General features: G+C 40.5%; 1 protein-coding gene across 1 annotated transcript in view; it reads left to right on the top strand.

Moving 5' to 3' along the window:
* Nucleotides 1–8,051: 8,051 nt before the first annotated feature.
* The window catches only part of tecta (tectorin alpha), a 30,675-nt gene continuing 17,067 nt past the window's right edge, over nt 8,052–21,659 (top strand). The window contains exons 1-10 of the mRNA XM_076161189.1: nt 8,052–8,335; nt 8,942–9,081; nt 9,229–9,516; nt 11,074–11,211; nt 11,329–11,494; nt 11,847–12,259; nt 12,739–13,309; nt 13,527–14,137; nt 18,260–18,830; nt 20,853–21,481. Of these exons, the coding sequence (XP_076017304.1) occupies nt 8,272–8,335; nt 8,942–9,081; nt 9,229–9,516; nt 11,074–11,211; nt 11,329–11,494; nt 11,847–12,259; nt 12,739–13,309; nt 13,527–14,137; nt 18,260–18,830; nt 20,853–21,481 (3,591 nt within the window). The 5' untranslated portion in view covers nt 8,052–8,271. The remainder of the gene's footprint in view (nt 8,336–8,941; nt 9,082–9,228; nt 9,517–11,073; nt 11,212–11,328; nt 11,495–11,846; nt 12,260–12,738; nt 13,310–13,526; nt 14,138–18,259; nt 18,831–20,852; nt 21,482–21,659) is intronic.

Genomic DNA, 21,659 nt, shown 5'->3' with positions numbered 1-21,659 from the left:
AAGGATGGTGGAAGTCTGGTTATCAATGAAGGCTCTTATCGGGGAATATCACACTCCAATCTTGGTTAGGGTGCCCCTGCACTTTCCCTGTCTCTGCTGATTTGACAATCACGTTCAGTGCAATGGCGAAAAGGATGGGTGAGATGGTGCAGCCTGTAATTATGTCTTTCCCAAGCTGATGCCATTCTGATGTGCCTGACTCAGCAGTGACTTCGAGACTGAACTTGTCATAATAATCTAGAATGATAACACACAGGACGGGTAGGCTGGAGTTCTGGCCTGCACATCTCCAGCTGCAGTTCCAGCATCCACATCCTGTTTACTTCGTACTGGTTGGAGTGTCCAATAAATCTGTTGTTTACCTGTTCCTCTGTTCTGTTGTGTGTGTGCGTCCGCATCATTGGATCCGCTATTGAAATAACGTGATTGCAGTTCATAATAGAACTATCTGGCCAACATGGACCCAGTGCCGGCAACCGCCACCACTGTTCCTGCTCCAGTGCCAGCAACTGCTGCTGCCGCCACTCCCGTTCCAATGCCAGCAACAGTGTGAACCTGTGACAAAAGAGTCTCCTGTTTTCCTGAAAAGCCATTTCCTTACAACTGACTTCAGTCCGACATGCCATTGGCAGATTGCGGTATGGTGCTTGGACCCCTTTATACTTGCTTGCAATTCTATTTGAATGCTTCAATATGTCATCAATTAGTTACTTTTATCAGACTATTTAGCCTGTTACTTCTTTTTCTTTTATTTCCATTCCTTGTAACAGCTCCTTTTATTTCTGAAAGATTTTACCTGCTGAAATTCACAGTGCTATTTGTGATTTAAAAATAAATCTGTGTTCGATTAGATGGGATTGATACTAAATTTATCACATACTTTTAGCCTTTTTCTGATTAATTTAATATATCATTATGTCTTTATTGCATTATCTCTTCAGACCAATGTGGCAAAAACAGCAATCTGCTGCTCAAGAAAACGATCCAACATTTCATATGAGGTGTTCCAGCATGTAGAGACGCGAAGTGACAAGTCGACCAGATGTTGCTTCTTGCAAAGAATCTTTGTCACCTTAGTGCTGCAGTGAAAGTTAATATTTCTCTCACCTTCTGCAGGATATTTGCCACACCAAGAATCTGCATGGTTTTTGAGCAATCAAATTCAGTGTGTGCGACACATGTTACATGAGGTGCCACCATTGCTCGATCTCCCTCTCTCTCTCTCTCTCTCTCTCTCTCTCTCTCTCTCTCTCTCTCTCTCTCTCTCTCTCTCTCTCTCTCTCTCTCTCTCTCTCTCTCTCTTTGTGGTCATACATAAGTTATGCCCAAAAGACAAAGATTGCAATTACAACTGCAACTACCAGACAGTTTTAAGTAGAGCAACACATTCTTGGTAAATATGGCCCTAAGTACACCCCTGGCTGCAACACAGAATTAATAGGACTGGGCAGAGGTTAATAATGTAAATAATAACAGTATTTCAACTTGATTGATACATTTAAAATCACATCATGTTTTCGGCTTAATGATCTTCTCAATTCCAGGATCTGACCCCCTCTTCTCCTCTCTTCCTCTCACTATATCTTCTATTTCTACTCCCTCTATTTCTCAAATTCCTGTGCTGTCCCTCCCCTCGACTTCCCTCCCCCCACCTGCCCCTTCCCCCAAACACTGATCTCAGATTAAATTCAACACTTTACGAGTTTGCACCTGTGTCTTTAGGCAAGCTCTTGCCACATCAACCTTTTCTATCCAAGGAAATTATTTTACACCATTTTCAACTAAAACATTATGCAAATGTTTCTTCTGGATTGTTGCCACTGTTGCTGATCCTCTGGAGTTTGATTTGGACAAGAAGTGCTCTTTAGTTTAGACATCCAGCCTCCCCTTACATAGCCTCTTTGTCCTGCTTTATTTCAACTGCCCTCTCTACCTCTCTATCTTTGTAAATCCACCACCATCACTCTGTGGATGGGACGTTGGTGTGTGGAGGTTGCCAGGTTTCACCAGTGGGGTGCTTGATGTCCATCTTCTGAAAGCATGTGAGTACATTACTTCCTTCTCAATTCCAATTATCTCTAACTTTTTTATTTGTGAACTATGTGGCCATAACGACACTTTCAGCTGCCTTCAACTAGAAACAGGATGAAGTTTATAGTCTTCTCATTAACAGTAGCAATTACAGAAATGAAATGTAATGTTTGAAAACCTCAAACTGCTTCATTATGCCTCCTGTCACCAGCAGATCCATTTCCTATAATGTTAGCATGTAGCTTATCATTGTGGATGTTCTAATGTGGTTATATAATGGAAATCAAGTGATACAAATACAATAATTTTGTAATATCTTATGATTTGTTACCGAGTTAAAACTTAAATTACAGCTGTAATGATAAGTTTGTGAGCTGATTACTGAACAGGAAAATATTTCTGTTATACAAACACTATCCATGGTAAAATGCAGCTTTAAACCGCCTGCCTTTAAAATTATTAAGTGACCAGAGAAATCCCACATAGTTTGAATTGCACTTCAGGCATTTCACTTGAAAAAAGGAGTTGACTGTGGAGATTGTTTAATTTCAAAGTGTCACAAGCCGAAAATGTTTCAAACCACTGCTGTACAGAATGAATTTGCTTTGGTAGTAGTAGGAGCTGTCAGTCTCACATGTAACCCCAGAGGAGAGAAAGGACGCAACGTCTTCTTCCCAGAGGCATTAACTTCCATGCTCAAATGTATATTCCTAATACCTAGTATATACCTGTACATACCTATGTAAAGTATGATAAGCTGAGGTTTATCCTCAAACAAACAAAAAGAGCAATTGTCATAATATTTCTCTTGACAATAAGCATTAGAATTTGAGCACCACACAACTATGACAAATATGTTGACAGAGCAGACCTCTTTTGCCATGGCACACCTGAAGACAATTAACAATAGTATTCACTATAAAAAGCATGACTAGACTAAATTAGACCACTTAGAATTAGAATAAAGCAGTATACACAACTATATATCATAATGTTAGTTATATAAGTATATAAGTTATATAGGTTAGGGATATTATAATGATATTATGTTAGGGACAGAATGTCTAAAGACTTAAGTTGTCTTTTGATTCACCATTCAAAATATAAACCAAACAGAAAATTAGAACAGGACATTCAAAACATCTTTATAAATCCCTCTAAAATGCTGTAATGCATAGATTCAGTAAACTGCAAGAACAATGTTTACTTTGATTGGCAAACACTTCAGAAATTGTATTCTATTTGACAATTTTGGATGCATTTTCATTTACTCTGATAGCACGCCCATTGGAGGTCTTGCCAAGCCAGGCACTGAACTGCCCTAAAGGGTCACTGCAAAGACCTTGGCAATTCAAACCTACTCACTTAAAGCCATTAGGGCCCTAGTGTTTATGCTCCTCTTCCTTCTGCCAACAAGGCATGGATAGCTCCCAAACAGAAGTAGTAATGAGGTCTAAAGCAGCTTGCAGCTTCAGAAACGGAGACTCTGGAGCAAAACAGGCCAGTTTGGTCAGTTGCGAAGAACCAAGGCATAGAGAGGCCCATCCACTGTTGCCCACACATGGGACTGTAAGGCAAAGGTGATACTGACATATTGTTCGACAATGCATAATAGGGGCTATTCATGGCTTCTCTGGGGAGACCTGGGAGCCTGATCTTAAAGAAGAAAAGTGTCATTGGCCTGGTAGCTCCCCCATCTCCCTGGTTTTGTCAAACAGTCTTGATTGTGAAAGTGGTCCTATTACTCAATTCTGACAATTGATATTGATGCAAATCAATTAGATGTATAGACTGCGATCATAAAAACACACACAATCTCTCATTCTCTCTTATTCGCTCTCTTACTCCTTCCCCCTTTTCTCTTAACCCAACCGGTCATGGCAGAAGGCGGCCTGCCTACAGGCCAGTACTGCTTGAGGTTTCTTCCTGTTAAAGTGAAAAGTGTGAAAAGTGCCTTGAGAAGACGATGTGATTTTATGCTTAATAACTAAATCAATAAATCAATAAATCAATCAATCAATCAATCAATAAATAAATCAATAATAAAAGCACACTACAGTGCAGTCCTTGTAGTAAGTTTGTACATCTACAACATCTACAACATACTGCAGACATACTGGTCATCGATTGTTCAGTTACTGGTTATGTATGATCTGTTTCATTTTTATTCTAATTCGAACAACCTTTGGCTCCAGGTTCCTACCAGTTTTCTCCTCTGCTGTCAATGCCATGTATGTACGTCCATGAGGTGGCAAGTTGTACTGATCATTGGATAAAGCAACCAAGCTGGCGGACACTGCCAGGTGTTTCTACTGCATACCTTGAAACATCTATAGCAGGGGTGGGGAACCTTTTTCCTATTGAGGACCATTTTGATTTTTTACATCATCCCTCAGGGTCCATATTAAATAATTTAACACAAAAACTTTGTTGAAGTGTTTTAGCCATGCTTTTCACAGCATATTTTTATGGTCTTTTTAACTTAATTGAAATAACATCAGTATGTTAAATTGTTTTAGCAGCATTTTATATCATGAAAGGTGATATATAAAAAAAACATTAACGTATTATTATTGCCATTATTATATCAGACTGACTTAATGCTATGGCTGGAACTGTTTCTGCTTGGTGAGGCGTCTGATGTCAGGTGGCAGTGAGGACGATGCTACTCACAGCTGCTGTCCAGGTTTGGGTCAGTCAGTCTTGAGCAGAGCCTTTGCAAGACTCAGTTTTGAAAAGAACGGCTCACAGCAGTATTTTGTCCCAAACAGTGATGCAAACTTCAGTGCATGTCTCCTCAGAAAAGGAATATCCTCCACACGTAGATACTGTTTCTAGAAATCAAGCAAAGGGAGATTGTTGTGTCTACTTTTGAGCTCATCATTGCTTTGTTGCTCAATAATTTCAAGCCACAGGTTTTCTGGTACATCAGCTGGGTCCACATTGAAAGATGTTGCAAATATGTTCACTTCATTTTGTTTGCTTTTCAAGTCCTGGAACCTCTATCCAAAGGCCTGAGTTTAGAACATTCATTAGCATTCAGATGTCTCAGCTGGCTTTTGTTCTTGCAGAGTAGGAAAGTGCTTGATGTCCAAAGTGCTGGACAGTGATTCCCCTTTCCAGTTGCACTTGCCACAGCTTTAGCTTAGCTTCAAATGATTTTACATTACATTACATTACGATCATTTAGCAGACGCTTTTATCCAAAGCGACTTACAATAAGTGTGTTCAACAAAGGTAGATAAAAGAACTTCAGGTCACAAGAAATCGTAAGCGCATTTCCTTCCTAAACCAACAGCTAAGGGCATAACTAGAGCTAGAGTAGAAGTGCAATAAGTTAGGTACTATGATGAATGAGAAAAAGGACAAATTAGAAATGAAAGAAAGAAGGACAAATTAGAAATGAAAGATTAGAAAACAAGAGCATCAGAAGAGCTAGAACAGAGTAGGTGATGTCCTAAGAGGGAGGATCCGGGAAGTGTTTCTTGAAGAGATGGGTCTTCAGCCTGTGGCAAAAGATGGGCAGCGACTCCGCTGTCCTGACATCAGTCGGGAGATCATTCCACCACTGAGGTGCCAGAACAGAGAAAAGCCGTGACCGCATCGATCGCAAGCAGGGGCCGCTGAGCGCCGGGGCAGCCAGTCGCCTGGAGGCAGCAGAGCGAAGTGGTCGGCCGGGGGTGTAGGGCTTGACCATAGGCTGGAGGTATGAAGGAGCTGTTCCTTTCACTGCCCTGTAGGCTAGCACCAGAGTTTTAAACTGGATGCGAGCAGCTACGGGGAGCCAGTGTAGAGAACGGAGAAGGCAAGTTGTGTGGGAGAACTTGGGAAGGTTGAACACCATACGAGCAGCAGCTTTCTGGACGAGCTCCAGAGGTCTGATGGCGGAAGCTGGGGCGCCAGCAAGGAGGGAGTTGCAGTAGTTTTACATTTGAGAAAAGAGAGCTGAGAAGCTGGTTGGGACCCTGGAGGTTGACATTCAGCTCTGAGAGGTACTTGGTAATGTCCACCATGAAAGCCAAATCACACAGCCACTTGCTGTCACTGAGTTCAACTACGGGTTTCCCCTTCTTCCCATGAAGTGTTTAACTTCGTGGAGATACAACACAACACTCCATACAACACATCTGTTCTTACAAGTGCTTGTGTTACCAACTAAAATGGCAAAGGTTACTGTAATGATTTCAGTTATTCCAGTTTCATAAACCTTTCGCAATGGGCTGTTTGAAGAGAAGATTATTGCTATATGTAATACTATGTAGCTCACTCACCACAAAGCTGGCATGCATCGGGTTGTCCTGGTCAGGTTGTCGGGCACCCAAACTCCAAGTGTCCTTGTCCTTTCAGCTCCTCCAGTTTAGGATGTTTGAGCTGACGCGAATGACTCGTTAACTCATTAAGTTAACTTTTTTTTACATATCAGCCAGCGCATCCCCACAAACTAGGCACATAGGCTTGCCTTTCACTTCCACAAAAAAGTAGTCGTTTATCCATTTGTCTTTGACATTCTGCATCAACTTTCAAGTTTCTTCATGTTCACGCCATGTTCTGCTACCTGTCAATCACTGATGGCAGGTACGACACGCGATGACAGTTACGCTCTGTTGTGTTCAATGACTCTGACCTTGGCCCGGAAAGACCAAAATACGCCCATTTTATCCAAATGTGAGATAATTGCCCTCTGGAAATTATTCAAGTCTAAGTATTTAAGTCTTAAATATTTAAGTATAATTCTTTTTGTGTTTATGTATTGTCTCGCGGACCGGAGGTTCGCACCCCTGATCTAGAGTCAGTGTTCGACACAATAGTTTGGGGGGTGCGCAAAAAATCTATGTAAGGGGGCGCGAAAAAAGTTTGGGAACCACTGGCATATTGTAAAATAAACATCTAAAATGCATATACCTATAATTGGCAATACAGACAAAAAGCTGTCCGATTTTAATGTAATATTTATTCATATACTCATTTTGTCATCACGCGATCTTGAGAGATGTCTTCAAGTAACGTTAATGTTCCAAACATAAAACATTCTAAAGTGCGACTGCAGTCTCAGAGTGTTACTAGCCAGGCTGGCAGTAGCTACTGACAGAATCGCCATGGAGAGTTCCTGAGTGTGTGTGTGTTGTCACCTTGCCACCTTGCTCTCCTGTATTTTGATTGATTCTCCGTCACCTCTTCTCTATGGCTCTTATGTTAATGTTGAAAATGTTCATGCCATTGATGGTCTAGTAACAGTGTGGCTCTTCGAAATTGTGTTGGGTTTTGTTGTAGCTCTATGAACTGGACTGGTTAGCCACCCGTGTCTTAGATGAAAGAAAATAGGTTATTCAGAATACTGTATTTCTGTATTATTATGAAGAGAAACTGCAAGGCAGACTATTGACTGGATGTACAACACAACACTCCATACAACACATCTGTTCTTACAAGTGCTTGTGTTACCAACTAAAATGGCAAAGGTTACTGTAATGATTTCAGTTATTCCAGTTTCATAAACCTTTCGCAATGGGCTGTTTGAAGAGAAGATTATTGCTATATTTAATACTATATTATACCAGAGAAGACTTAACAAACAATCAAACAAACAAAGAAATATAACCTCCTTGGCCCAGGTAAAAATCTGTATCTGCAGAGGTCTAGGATATTGTATTTGGCAGACTGATTTCTGAATGATCAGTCACAAAAAATACCAAATATAATATTACTCTTTTGCATGCATGACTTCAGTGCCTCATCTGTGGACGTCTAGGATTTTATGCAGATATTGAATATGAGTAGGCAGAGGGAATCTATGTTGACAATATCTACTCTCTTTACTAAACTGTGATTAAATAACAGGACTATAGGCTGGTGAATATGTTTATTAAAAAAGAAACAGCTTGAAACACTGTACTGTTGGAGTTTCAGAAAGAACAAAATGTCAGAGTTGCAGTGGACTACACCAGACCAGCTCCCTACTGCATGCAGTCTGTACTTTGTAGGTAAAATTACCGTAAGAGCCATGTTGAATAGAGGATATCTCCAGACACACACGTTTTGGAGAAAATCCGCCCTGTGTGGTAAGCTCTCCTGAAAGGCATTTGAGTACTCAGGTAAGTCTGTCTGAATATGGAGATGTACAATGTTGGTATTGAGTTGCATACAACTTTCTCAACAACTTATGTCATCTATGACTATTGCTCAGTGTCAATAAGGCCACTCCTCTGATTCAGCAACATTGTCATCATATGTTTCCTCAGAATGGCCGAGCCAGGCAAATCAATTATTCTGCTCCAACTGTTCTGCATCTTTGTACAGACTACAGGTAGGAAACTTTTTTGTTGTTGTTGATGTGAAGTGTTAATGTCAACATCCAGTACAAGCAAGTATACAGTAAATTAAGTAAATACTGACCTACTAGGGTTGGATAGTTAGTTAGTAATTATTGATCTTAGACCACTGTTATAGTCCAGACAAGGTTTACATTTTGAATGCTTAGTTTTAATAGCAGAGAAAATCAAAACTCACACTCAAACCACACCTGCAGCACAGTACCTCCAGTTTTCCTATGCCTTCATTGTTTTACCAAAATATGACTTCGCCCTATCATCCCGCCCAAAGCTTTGAAACTCTGTAACAAGTTCCATATTTTGCAATATGTGACAGAAAACGGTGTTTTGAACAAACTAAGAAAATAGCAAGTGCTGAGAAGTGTAATATGTTGCAGGGGTAGTTTGAGAAGTTTTAATGTATATTTGCTTTATTCATTGAAATCCACTTGCCTGAATACATGCATATCAAAGCTATTGTACTCTACCAATGAGGAAACTACTATGTTTGATACACAGAAGGTATATTATTGGTTGAGTATCACTGTAATCTTGCAGGTTTGACCTCTTCAAATGACCTCTTTCACGTCATGCTCCTTTAGCTAATACTCAGGATGTCCTGTATCCCTTTGGACCCAGCCATAGGGATCTAGAGACCCCAAAGATGGATGATGGGAGTTCTGCTGAAATAATTTTGCTCATTCCATTCACTTTCTTCAATATCCCCTACCGCTCTATTTATGTAAGGATTCAGTGAAACTCACTTTGCACAATTATTTCCATTATTATAGTCCAGTCATCTATTTAAAGAAAAAATATTTCACTGAAATATGAGGTGTGTGTTTTACCATGTATAAAGCTAACATAACTCTGCTCTTTGTGTTCACAGGTAAACAACAATGGTGTGATCTCCTTCCATGTGCAGGTTAGCCAGTTCACACCAGAGGCCTTTCCCCTCAGTGACAGCAGATCATTCATTGCTCCGCTTTGGGCAGATGTGCACAATGGTATTCGGGGTGATGTATACTATAGAGAGTCCACCAAGCCAGAAATACTTGAAAGAGCGACACAAGATATCCGGAGGTACTTCAAAACCATGCCCACCTTCACAGCCACCTGGGTTTTTATTGCAACATGGCATCAAGTCACATTCTATGGAGGAAGCCAGACAACTCCCGTAAGTAGAAAGTGTACTTTAACACACACAGGGCGAGATGTATGTAACTGAAACACAGTGTTAATTGAGGTCTGACAAGAATATCACTGTTTTTACACAATTCGTATAAAATGAAATGTCTAATTTGGTTGAGATTGTTGACACAGTCAGCAAATGGACCAGCCAACTAACTGCATTTGCCCTGCAAATTTTAGTTTCAAAGGCACAATTAAAAGGTGGAATCTGTTAAGCTCGCAACAAGCTCAGAAATCAAATCAAATCTAAATTCAGTGATACTACGACAAACTCAACTTCGGCTGCTATGACACTACTCATGAAATCTATGCAACATGAGATGAAGTTTGTTGTGATTTGGCGCTGAATAGATAAAGTTGAATCAAACTGAATTGAACAGGAGTCACCAGAGGAACTACACAGGAAATCAAAAAAAGATTGTACGACATGAAATGTCTTTGCCACAACGTGATTGTGATTTTGTGTGATGCATCATTCATTGAATATGTGTGTTTTTGATTTCTCTCTGACAATTGGGGTTGACAAGCGGTATGTGAATCCAACTATGGCTGCAATAACATTGGGTCGATTTTGAGGCCTTTATCTTGAGTATGTCTCTATCTTGTTGAAATTACAGCCATTTTTAGAGGAAATCGTGACTCAAGAAAACTCCTTAAATGCATCTTTTCTAATTTGCACCTGTTCTTCAGAGGCGGAGAAATGTCACACCGAATTGGTCCCCGCTAATTGCGTGACACTACTAAATTGAGAGCACAGAAGAAAAGTAAAAAAACTCAACCACACTGTGATGGTTGTTCCACAATGCTCATCATTATTATACACATCAGCCTTACTAAGCTAGGCCAGTACGGGAGCATGCCTATGTTCCCTCAGCCCTATGTTCCCTCAGCCCTATATTCCCACAGCCCTATGTTCCCTCAGCCCTATGTTCCCTCATTTCTAAGATTTTTTCAAAATTAGGCCCTATGTTCCCTCATTTCTAAGATTTTTTTCAAAATTAGGCCCTCATGGCTGAGGGAACATAGGGCCTAATTTTGAAAAAAATCATAGAAATGACGGAACATTTGGTTGTGCGACCATTGGGCTGAGGGAACATAGGGCTGACCCCGCTAGTACAGCTACAATTTTTTCAAACATAAACAAAACGGAGGCCACACATAACTCAAAGTCAGTCTTGAGCTGAGAGGCAAATAGAAAAACAGGAGCTAAACAAAGGGCATCCGTCTGTACCATATGCACCACTCAACTCTACACTCTACAAACACATAGGGCCTTCTAATGACATTGCTTCTTCCTTCTCTTTAAAGGAAAGCTTTACGATTTCAATTGTTACATCTTGGCACGTGAATAAGAACACTTATACAAGCGGATCCCAAATTTCCAGTGTTAAAATAATCAACTCAACAATCTACTTTTAAAATAGACTGTAAAATTTAGTAGGATTCTTAATGGTGGTAGGTTTTATTTTTGTATTGTTTTGTGCAGCATATACTTGTTTTTTCCATTGGTATATCTATTTTAGTTGTCTTATTTGATTAAAAGGTGAACACATTCCAGACTGTACTGGTCTCAGATGGTGAAACATTCTTCAGTATGTTCAACTATGGAGAAATTACATGGAGCACAGGGACAGCCAGTGGTGGCGATCCTCTTACAGGTCTGGGTGGAACTACAGCTCAGGTATGATGGTGATGATGGCTCCAACATTATACCATAGAAATTACAATGATTATCTACGGAAAATAAATCTTTTATAAACATTTTGTCTTACATCCCTCACGCCCTTGCACTTTTCAGTCAGGTTTCAATGGTGGAGACATTGGTCACTTCTTCAACCTGCCAGGATCACGGTCAAATGATGTGGTCAACATCGAACAGACCACAAATGTGAATACTCCTGGACGCTGGTTGTTTCGTGTAGACACTGAACTGATAGATCCTGCCAATGGCTGCAGCTACAACGGCAAGTTTTAATTTGAAACAATTCGAAAAGTTATCATTTATTAGGCACACCTGTTTAAAATATCTCACGTGCTTCGGAAAGTGACAAAGTGTTGTATGTCATACAAAGTTTAAAAGTGAAGACTAAGGTTGTTCTGTTTCATATCATGTGCTCTCTTGTGCTTGTACCTAGTGTTAACCACCTACACTCACACATATATACTGTATATATATATATATATATATATATATATATATATATATACAGTAGTAGTAGATTAGTGTACATACATATATATACTGTATATATATGTGTGTATAATATTTAACTTTTTCATTTCCCTCATTGACCGGTTTTATTAAATCTGCTCAAGGTCGTTACTACAGGCGAGGGGAAGTCTTCTGGCTATCTGACCAGTGCTCACAGCGATGCCGTTGTCTTGACATCAACAATGAGGTTCACTGCCAAGATGCTCCATGTGGGCAGCTGGAAACCTGTGAGCAGCAGGAAGGGGCCTTCTACTGCCAGCCGACCCGCACCAGCACCTGTGTGGTATTTGGTGACCCTCATTACCACACCTTCGATGGGTTCCTCTACCACTTTCAAGGAACCTGCTCCTATCTGCTGGCTCGACCCTGCTGGGAAGTGGCAGGGCTCCCCTTCTTCACTGTGGAGGCCAAAAATGAAAATCGTGGGGTCACAGCAGTGTCGTGGCTTAGAGATGTAACAGTGGAGGTGTATGGTCATCGAGTCCTGCTACCAAAAGGAAGTCTTGGAACAGTTCAGGTGAATTCTGAAGATCTTATTACTTGAAAATCATGTGGTGTGCATGCTTCCATGACCCAGCTCCATTTACTTTTTGGTTGCTACCTTTCATACCATAAGAATTTGCATCACTTGCATCATGATCCTGTGTTTTGTTGCAGTTGGTTTCCTGTTTTATTTCTTAGTATTTCCTGTTGTGATTATTATCAACTGTGTAATTGACCTCACCTTTTCCCCGTTGTCGTCAGCCTTGTGTGTATATAGTCTTTCCTTCTCCAGTTTTGTGTTTTCTGTCTGTTTGCTCTCTCTTTAACTAATTCTCATTGCTAAAAAGATGAAAGTCTCATTGCTAATCAGAGAGTGGAGACTTGGGTAGAGTAGATGCAGGAGTACAGTTTCACTTAATTGCAACTGAAAATTATTCGATTATTCGAGAGATTATTATTAAGACTTGAATTGTACAAATTAATTTATTGTCCCTGTTATTATTTTCTCTCTAGGTGGATGGCTTGGTGAAGACTTTACCTGTCCAGCTTCAGCTTGGTGCTGTCAGGGTGTACCAGTCAGGAGTTGCTGTTGCTCTAGAAACAGACTTTGGACTCTTGGTAACCTATGATGGCCAACACTACGCATCCATCTCCTTACCCAGTTCCTACTTTAACAACACTTGTGGTCTTTGTGGTAACTACAATGATGACCCTGCTGATGACCCAGTATTGCCTGATGGCTCATTAGCAGAAAGTGTGGTGGAATTAGGAGGCAGTTGGCGAGCAGAAGACACGGACTGGAGGTGTACGGATGGATGTGCCCAGAACTGCAGCGTATGTGATCCAGTTACTGAAGCTTTTTACTTTCGCCCAGATTACTGTGGGATCATCAACAAAACTGATGGACCCTTTAGGGACTGTAAAGCTGTGGTAGACCCTACAGCCTTTGTCTATAGCTGTGTATATGACATGTGCAGCAACAGAGATAACATCACAACACTCTGCCAGGCCATCCAGGCATATGCTCTGGCCTGCCAGGCCCTGGGTGTGACCATAAGGTCCTGGAGATCTCGTAACTTCTGCGGTGAGTTCTCAGTGCACCTCTTTGTGCCTCATTACAATATCCTAAACATTAACATAACAGAACAACAGTTGAAACTTGTTATAAGTTCCATTTAAGGAGTTCATATGAATTGCAGCCAATGTTTCATGCTTTGATACACTATGTAAAGTATTACAACTTAATTAACTTAGTATTGATTGTTAAACTGACAAAATTTCTTTCTTTTATTGGCTCTTAGCTTTGTCATGTCCAGAGTTCAGCCATTATCAAGTGTGCTCAAGTGCCTGTCCTGCCTCTTGCTCAGACCTCACCTCTCCCCTGTACTGTGCTCACCCTTGCACTGAGGGCTGTCAGTGTGACCCTGGCTATGTTCTCAGTGGCAGTCGCTGTGTGCAACGTGAGCACTGTGGCTGTGAGCATAATGGCCTCTATTACCCCCTTAATGAGACTTTCTGGGTGGGCTCCAGTGGGGAAGAAGGTGAATGTACCCTCCGCTGCACATGTGGTCTTGCAGGAGAAGTATCTTGCTTTAATGATTCCTGTAAGGATGGTGAAGTGTGTGTAGCAGAGGTGGGCTTGCTGGGATGCTACCCTCGAAGGGTGGGAGTGTGTTCAATTACACAAAATTCTGTGGTGTCCTCATTTGATGGTACCTCACTGCTGTTCCCAGATGACAGCTCCTATTATTTACTGAAGTTGTGTGGTCCAGTACCAGTGAATGGGTCAATGGTGGAGGTGAAGATTGGAAGGCGGTTGGTGAGCAAAGGCCCCACCTGGAAAAGACCTGTGGTAGTTACAGTAGCTAACCTAGAAGCTCAGATGGGAGGGATGGATTTAGATACAGTTAAGGTTGGTACTTTCCCCACACATTCTGCCTTCCAGCAGTGGTATAACAACTATATTACAAGTAATCTGCTGTCTGTCTACACATATGATGGAATGAAACTCGGAATATATAGAATAAAGTTCGAAATAAACGGAATTAAGCTCTGAATATATGGAATTAAACTCAGATATATATGGAATGCTGACATATGTGGGGCTGCAACAAAATCAACAATATATTATATGTATTAAAATAAAAACCAATTATAAAAATAGCTGGATTTTTATAGTTGTCCGTAGGTGTGAATGTAAGAGTGAGTGTTTTTTGTGTTTGTATGTGCACACGTATTTGTGAATCCTCCGACGGACTGGCTACCTGTCTGGGATGTTCCCCGCCCTTGCCTGTTGACAGCTGGTCTGATCTGAACTGCAATTTACCAATAGGAGTACACTGAAGCAATAGTCCGGGCAGCACTAAAAGTGACCTCAATCAAAGCTGAGGTACATGCTATGCAAAAAATATCGTGAGAAGATTATACCTATAGATAGACAGTACAAAGTAGAGATGTGCAATGCATAGAGAATGTGCAGAACTGGATATGGACATATAATACCTACAACTATACAATGGACGCGTATGCTATATATGATATACACCAAATACATGCAATAACGGGTGTAGCTATGTCCCCACTGTCCATCTCAGAGCGTGAGCTAGATGCGTTGAAACATGGCTTGTACGGTCCAGGCAACAGGAGCTGGCGTGGTTGTTGTTTCAGCCATGTAGACTCCACCTGTCCGAGTATAATGTAAACTCGGAATATGGCAGAGGAAAGTTTGATGGATGGGATCCACCATAGACACCGCTGCTGAGGTCTGCCTACAGCCGCTGTTGTGCACCTGAAGCACTTGGCTGCTCCTGCTCTCTTGGTCGTGGAAGTGCTGGCTGCAGCAGTGGCTATGCCCTTAGCAGAGCCGAGTCCAGATTTAGCTTGAGGCACTGGGATGTACAAGTTTATGTCACTTCCTTGCATTTTCTGTCCCTGCTTTGTGTTACCACCATGCATATGCTCTCCATTCCGCCTCAAACGGCTTTGTTTTACTGTTTCCTCTTTTTGAGGTCTGCATCTCTCTGGTTTGTTTTTCTTTTGAATCCCTCTGATTTGTTTTTCTTTTCCTTCTAATTTTATTCAACACTTTTGTGTCTGTTCTTGATAATCATATATTGAATATTAGGAGAAATCTGATTTGGTGGACCATCATAGTATTTTCGCTTTTACTGTTGACATTTTTATGGTGCCTTGGTTATTATTATTTCAATCAATGTCAATTTAACAGTATTTACCCAAATGCGATTTATTGATTGCCTTAACCCAAATTTTGACAATACAGTTAAAATGATCCCAGACCCGAAGCTTCTCAGATCTTACAGCAGTTCCCAAAACCTGCCCTGCTGACACGCCTGACACAATCCACCTTCAAAGTGATCGAGAATCTATTTTGCATACTCGCCAAAATTGCTATTTCTCACAGCCACCTGTTTCATTGGATCACAGCGGTAAGCAAGCCCCTCTGTCCTCAGCGGCATCCAGGCCCCCACTTCTCAACCCGCTTAGTTGAGGATAAAATCCCAGACTCTGGCAGTGCACTGGCTTTACCTCCTGACACCGAGTCTCAGGGGTCCAGTCACACGAGTGATCTTGCTCGACAATGCCAAAATTGAGGTGGCAATCTGTAAGAAATGACTTGGGAAAAGCACAAACCTTTGATTTGGTAGGATTTGAAATAAATGCTTAGACTCAATTGATAGTACATTGGTGGGATGCAATAAATATCCCGACAGGTTCAAATGAGAAAATGCTAATGCTGACACACTTGAATTGTGTAAGAAACTGGTGATCAAAAATGTCTTCAAACTATATGCTTATTTTCACGTCAAATGTTATTCTACATGCTGTGCATGCTATTGCTTTATATAAAGCTAACATTGTATATATTTATTGTCAATATTCTGTGTGTATGCTGTTTGTTATTGTGGATTTGGGGAGAAGTCTTCAAATAAATCGGTAGCAAGAAAACGTTTTTCAAATACTTGATTGTTATAATGTTTTTAGAAGAAGTAGAACCTACATGTTGTGATGGAACCCTGAAACAGAAAGACTACTGACTGCTGCGACTACTGTTTACTAAGGTGAAAGTGTGTGTCATGAGTTTGAACACTGCCAAGGGTTTCAAGCCCTGTAAATAAGCTGTGGGGCTGAAGAAGAGACGGCTCAGAGGGGGCTAAAAATATGGTGTAGCTATAGGTATTTCAGTACCGGTGTTTCCTGCAAGAAAAGGTGGAATTACGAAAAATTAAGAACATTTCTAGAGCCTTCAGTCATTCAGCCTCCAGAAGAGGACATCTGCTCATTTAATGTACCAGAGCTGAACTGAGCTGTAGCAAGGGAAGCAGAGCTTGGTTTCTGGTGCAAATCTGACCAACAAAACAGACTACAGTAATTGCTGGAAACATATTGGTATTTTCAGGGACACAGCTCAAGAAACAAGCAATAATGTCCCTTTTATGTTGTATGCTGAAAAGAGAGACTTTTTTGTAAGGACTTTTTTTTAATAGCAGTCGGTTGTGTTGGTGGATGGATAGAATGACTATAAAGTGAATCTTGTCATTCAAGCACTTATTTGTTTTAAGTGGTTATTTGAGTGAAGGGGGGATTGGTAAATTACTTAAAGTTGATGGTAATATTCCAGTTGGCATGTTAGCATTGAGCAAGAATAGTTTCAAGTTTTCATGACAGTGCCAGCTGCTGCTGTTCAATGACGCTCTTATGAATGAAGCTCTCTTACACAATCTGGAATTGGTAAAAGCTTGAAGGCTCCCTATCCGGTTATTGGTTTGCTGAAGATCCTCCTCAGTTTCTCAGATACTCCAAACAAACATGGAAGGACAATATTGTTTGCATTTGTCCTTCTCTTGATCTTTACTGTTGCAAGAGATCTACTTTCATTTAATTTCTTTATATTGATTTCTAGGGACACAGCTCAAGACATCCGTATATATGTTTTATCTCAGTCTCAATCTTGTCTATCATTTTTAAAGACATAGTAGGGAAAGTAAGGCGAATTCCTTGAAATTGTGGGTTACTGTTCAGGTATAGTTAGAATAGATAACACACATTTAGGTGTAAAAGGCAAGATACATACTTAGGCGAAAGCACATACTTCATAACACATCCATCACACAAACACACAAAAGCAAAAATAGATAGCTTTTGTTTGCTTTTGAACAAGTATTTGCAGTAAGTATTGAATGACATGCGTGTCTGTAGATTGATTCTGTGCTATGTGTGTGTTGACTGTTGACACAGATTTGTGTTCCAGGTGTGGCCAAAAATAATAGCAGCCATGCATTTCAAAACTCACAATTATAGATAAAGAGAAGTTGAAATTTGTATTTGAAGTATTTGCAGTATTTGGTCTTCAAAATTTACAATATAATTATTGTCCCTTATAATACTTTATTGCACTCTTAATAGTACACAAAAGGTTCCGAGGTGGAACAATGGGAATAGGAAAAAAAAAGATTTGAATAAGTCATTATTATGGCAACCCCACTCCTGCCTCTATCTGTATATGTCATCAAGTTTATTAAGGTGACATCTAATCATGTCATGACTCATCAATAGTTTTTTTAAACAAATTTTATGCCAAAACCATTATACTGTATATAAATATGTGGATTGATTGTTTTTTGTGACAGACATTGCTAAAATCATGTAAACAAAAAAGTAGTTAGATGTGCACTCACAAGAGTAGGAGTCAGTTTCCATTCAATATACATCAGCAGTTTTATTCCATATAAAGTATATTAGCATTTCATTGCATATATTCCGAGGTTCATTCCATAATCTCATTATCTCATAATGTAAGAGTTATTTCATGAACAGCATGCCATTATATGAATATATATGTGTATGTATACATATGTATAAAATATTATCTTTCAGATGTACATATGGAGATGTACTACAGTAAAAAGTACAATATTTTGTCATAAGATTTCATGTAGAAAGGGAATAAAGTATGTAAAAATATAAAAAGTGCCTAATTGCACTTGATTAAAGTACCCTGACCTACATCCTCCAGGTGAATGGTGAACCAGTAACATTGCCATACATCCATCCAATGGAGACAATGATGATCTACAAAGCACCAGGCAATGCCACAGTGGTGGAGTCACGTGGTCTGCTTCGTGTCCTCTATACACGCCAGGGATTCCTCAACATTTCACTCTCCACAGTCTTCTACAATGTGACTTGTGGTCTGTGTGGTGTCTTCAACAGCAATGCCACAGATGACCTTCGTCTCTCTAATGGACGCCCAGCTGAGAATACTGAACAGTTCACAGAGAGCTGGAGGGCCATTGCTGATGACCTCACCTGTAATGGTGACTGTGATGACCTTTATCGAATGTGTACAGGCTTGCGAATCTACCAAAGTCCCTGGATGTGCGGCAACATCAATGACCCAGGAAATAGTTCCTTCCTGGCATGTCATGCAGTGGTAAACCCCTCACCATTCTTTCGGAACTGCCTGTATAACATGTGTGTGAAGGAAGGAAACCGGTCAGCATTGTGCTCTTCGCTGCAGGCTTATGCCTCTGCTTGTCTTGATGCTCAAGTTGGACTGGCTTCCTGGAGGAGCGCCACCAACTGCCGTGAGTATTGTGTGCGCACATGCATAAAATGCTATACACAGTGGCTACTCTCCTGCTGTTCATAGCCCCCAAAACAATCTTTTTAAAATTTGGATTCTCTGCAAGTCATTTTAACATGCAATTCATTGGCGGAATTGTATTACAAATACGCGTTTAGGGTTTCAACATCAACAATAGATACAATTGACAAAACTCTATTATAAAACCAGTTGGACTAAGGCCGGCACAGTGGCTAGCACTTCTGCCTCACAGCAAGAAGGTACAAGGTTCAAATCTTGGCAGGCAGGTCCTTTTGGAGTTTGCATGTGCTCCCTGATTCTGTGGGTTTCATCCCACCTCCAAAGACATGCAGCTGGAACGTTGACTTCCAGACAACTCAGCCCTGAAAACCTTTTTTCAAGAGTCAGAGTGTATTCTATGTATTTACTTAATTGTGTATAATAACCTGTATTATTAGTTAAATGTGAGCACCGACATTGAATTGTCTGCATTTAAATTTTGAATCAGAGATACCAATCTTTGTTTTTAAAATGGAACATGCATATGTATGTATTCGGTGTACATACAAGGATGTACTTATTGGTGCACTTGTAGTATCCAGAATTAGACTAATGTTGTTAAAATTAATGTTTTGCCTAGATTTCTTTATCAGTACCAATGTATGCCCTTATTCCTTCAAAAACATTATTATTATTATTATTTTTAACTCTAAGCTCTTTGGGGTGCAAGGGCTCCAAGGATCCCCAAATCACTGCTCCAAAGATGTAACTTCAGTGGTGGTCTTGCCTTACTGAACTGTCAATCCTGTTAGTGGGCCACACACAGCGTTAAATGAAGCTATTGGATTTCCCTCATCTAGCTTGGTTTAGGTTGGAAGCCCAAACTTGCTGTACTACATCCTTTGTTACTGCCTTGATTACACTCCTCTCTTCCAACCTGGATCTCAAAGTACACCAAGAACCCTGTGGTGCTCAATACTTTTCAGATTTGGTTTCAATTAATTAAACACTTCAAATCTGTATATCTTGTATACAATGCTTCATTGATCTGGCATTTTTAACAGCTTTACCAATATGTCATCACTATATGGATTGCCTGCAAAGTCTTGTGCTTGCCTTGCACTCATTCAGTTTAAGGTGATACATCTTTGGGACCCCAGACAACTCACGTCCTTTAAACACTACGCAGAAAGAACTGATCAATTTCACATCTGCATTTACCAGACGTTGTCTACTCCTACCGTGGGTGGGATGTGTAGTTGGTTTGGTGGTTTTGTTTCGGTTGTTTTTTCTTTTCTTTTTTCTCTTTTTTCTTTATTCTTGCCACTACTTGTTATGTTCATGATCCGTTTTGTGGTTGTAGTTGTCTCCCTTCCCTCTCCGTGGACGAGGAGGCGTTTCATGTCATTTAACTGCATGGCCTGACTATATGAGTTGATACATTGTGTCTACATACATAATGTCATCTAAGAAACAACAGAGGTGCCATTTAAACAGGATCACAGTGTTCCTTTATCATCCATCTCTGAATCAGAATCAGAATCAGAATCAGAATCAGAATCAGACTGACTGAAAGACTGACAAATTTAAAATATTTGCATTATTTCAATGAAAAAGTGAATATTTAGCTCAACCATTTTAGTTGTTCTTCAAATGTTGTCAGGGGAAACAGTGATGGATATATTCGCTTATTGATTTATGCATTAATAAATCATGCTTATCTAACCTCCCAAAATACTAAACAGCAGTGAAGGAGGTTATACTATGTTTGATTTTCAATTTGCATTGATTTGCATTGATTTGTCTTCATCTTTCTTGTGACATTTAAGTTAATTAATTAATAAAATGCTCTTTTGTTAATGAATGCAGTATTTGTATGCACAAGTGAATGTCTGGCTTAGGGCGGCAAAATGGTCATAAACAACACTGACCCTAGCCTCTAGTCTTTGCGCTAAGCTAATCTGTCTCTGTCTATATCTAATCCGGTCATGATCTTTGTGTGTCATTCTTTTTGCTCTCTCAGCTCTTCCCTGTCCATCAAACAGTCATTTTGATGAGTGCACCAGTGCCTGTCCTCTAACCTGTGCCAACTTGGATGAAGGTGAGGTGGTATGTCCTTTTCCATGCCAGGAGGGGTGTGAGTGTGAGGAAGGCTTTGCACTGCGAGATGGTCTATGTGTTGCACGCAGCGACTGTGGCTGCATGAGCCATGGCCGGCAGCTGGCCACCAATCAAACTTTCTGGACAGACTGGGAGTGCCAGGAGCGATGCTACTGCAATGGCTCTGACAACAGCGTGTACTGTCAGATGACACCATGCCACTCCGAAGAGTACTGCCAGGAGGTCGATGGTCTGTATTTTTGCCAGCCGCGCACTGAAGCTCTATGTATGGCAGCTGGTTATGGGCATTTCCTACCATTTGGGGGTGTACCATTTGAACTGCAGAGCTCTTGTACTCTTCAAATGGCCACCACCAACTGTGTGAGACAGAACAGAGACCATGCAGCAATTAGTGGAATGTTTCCTCAATTCAAATTTGCAGCTCGTAATGAGGAAAGGGACACAGGCCAGGCAATTTGGGTGAGAGGATTTACTCTGGATGTCTACGAGTATGAGATTGAAGTGTCTCGAAGCTACAAAAACGTAGTCACGGTGAGTGCACGAACTATGACCATTTAAATGAGTTGTTGTGGATAGTGAATTGATTTATACAATCATTTATTTTGGTCGATTTTCTCAAAAGGAACAGGGTTTTTAATGGAATTAGGTTGGAAGTTAGGACATGGACATCATATTGTGAGTCTTAACTCCTAAACTGTGAGGGGCAGAG

This window comes from Genypterus blacodes, unplaced genomic scaffold, assembly GCF_046128005.1.
Source record: "Genypterus blacodes isolate CSIRO-AG114 ecotype Tasmania unplaced genomic scaffold, CSIRO-AGI_Gbla_v1 ptg000111l_1, whole genome shotgun sequence".
Lineage (NCBI taxonomy): Eukaryota > Metazoa > Chordata > Actinopteri > Ophidiiformes > Ophidiidae > Genypterus > Genypterus blacodes.
Note: the sequence above shows the minus strand (reverse complement) of the source record. Positions and strands in the feature narration are given on the sequence as shown.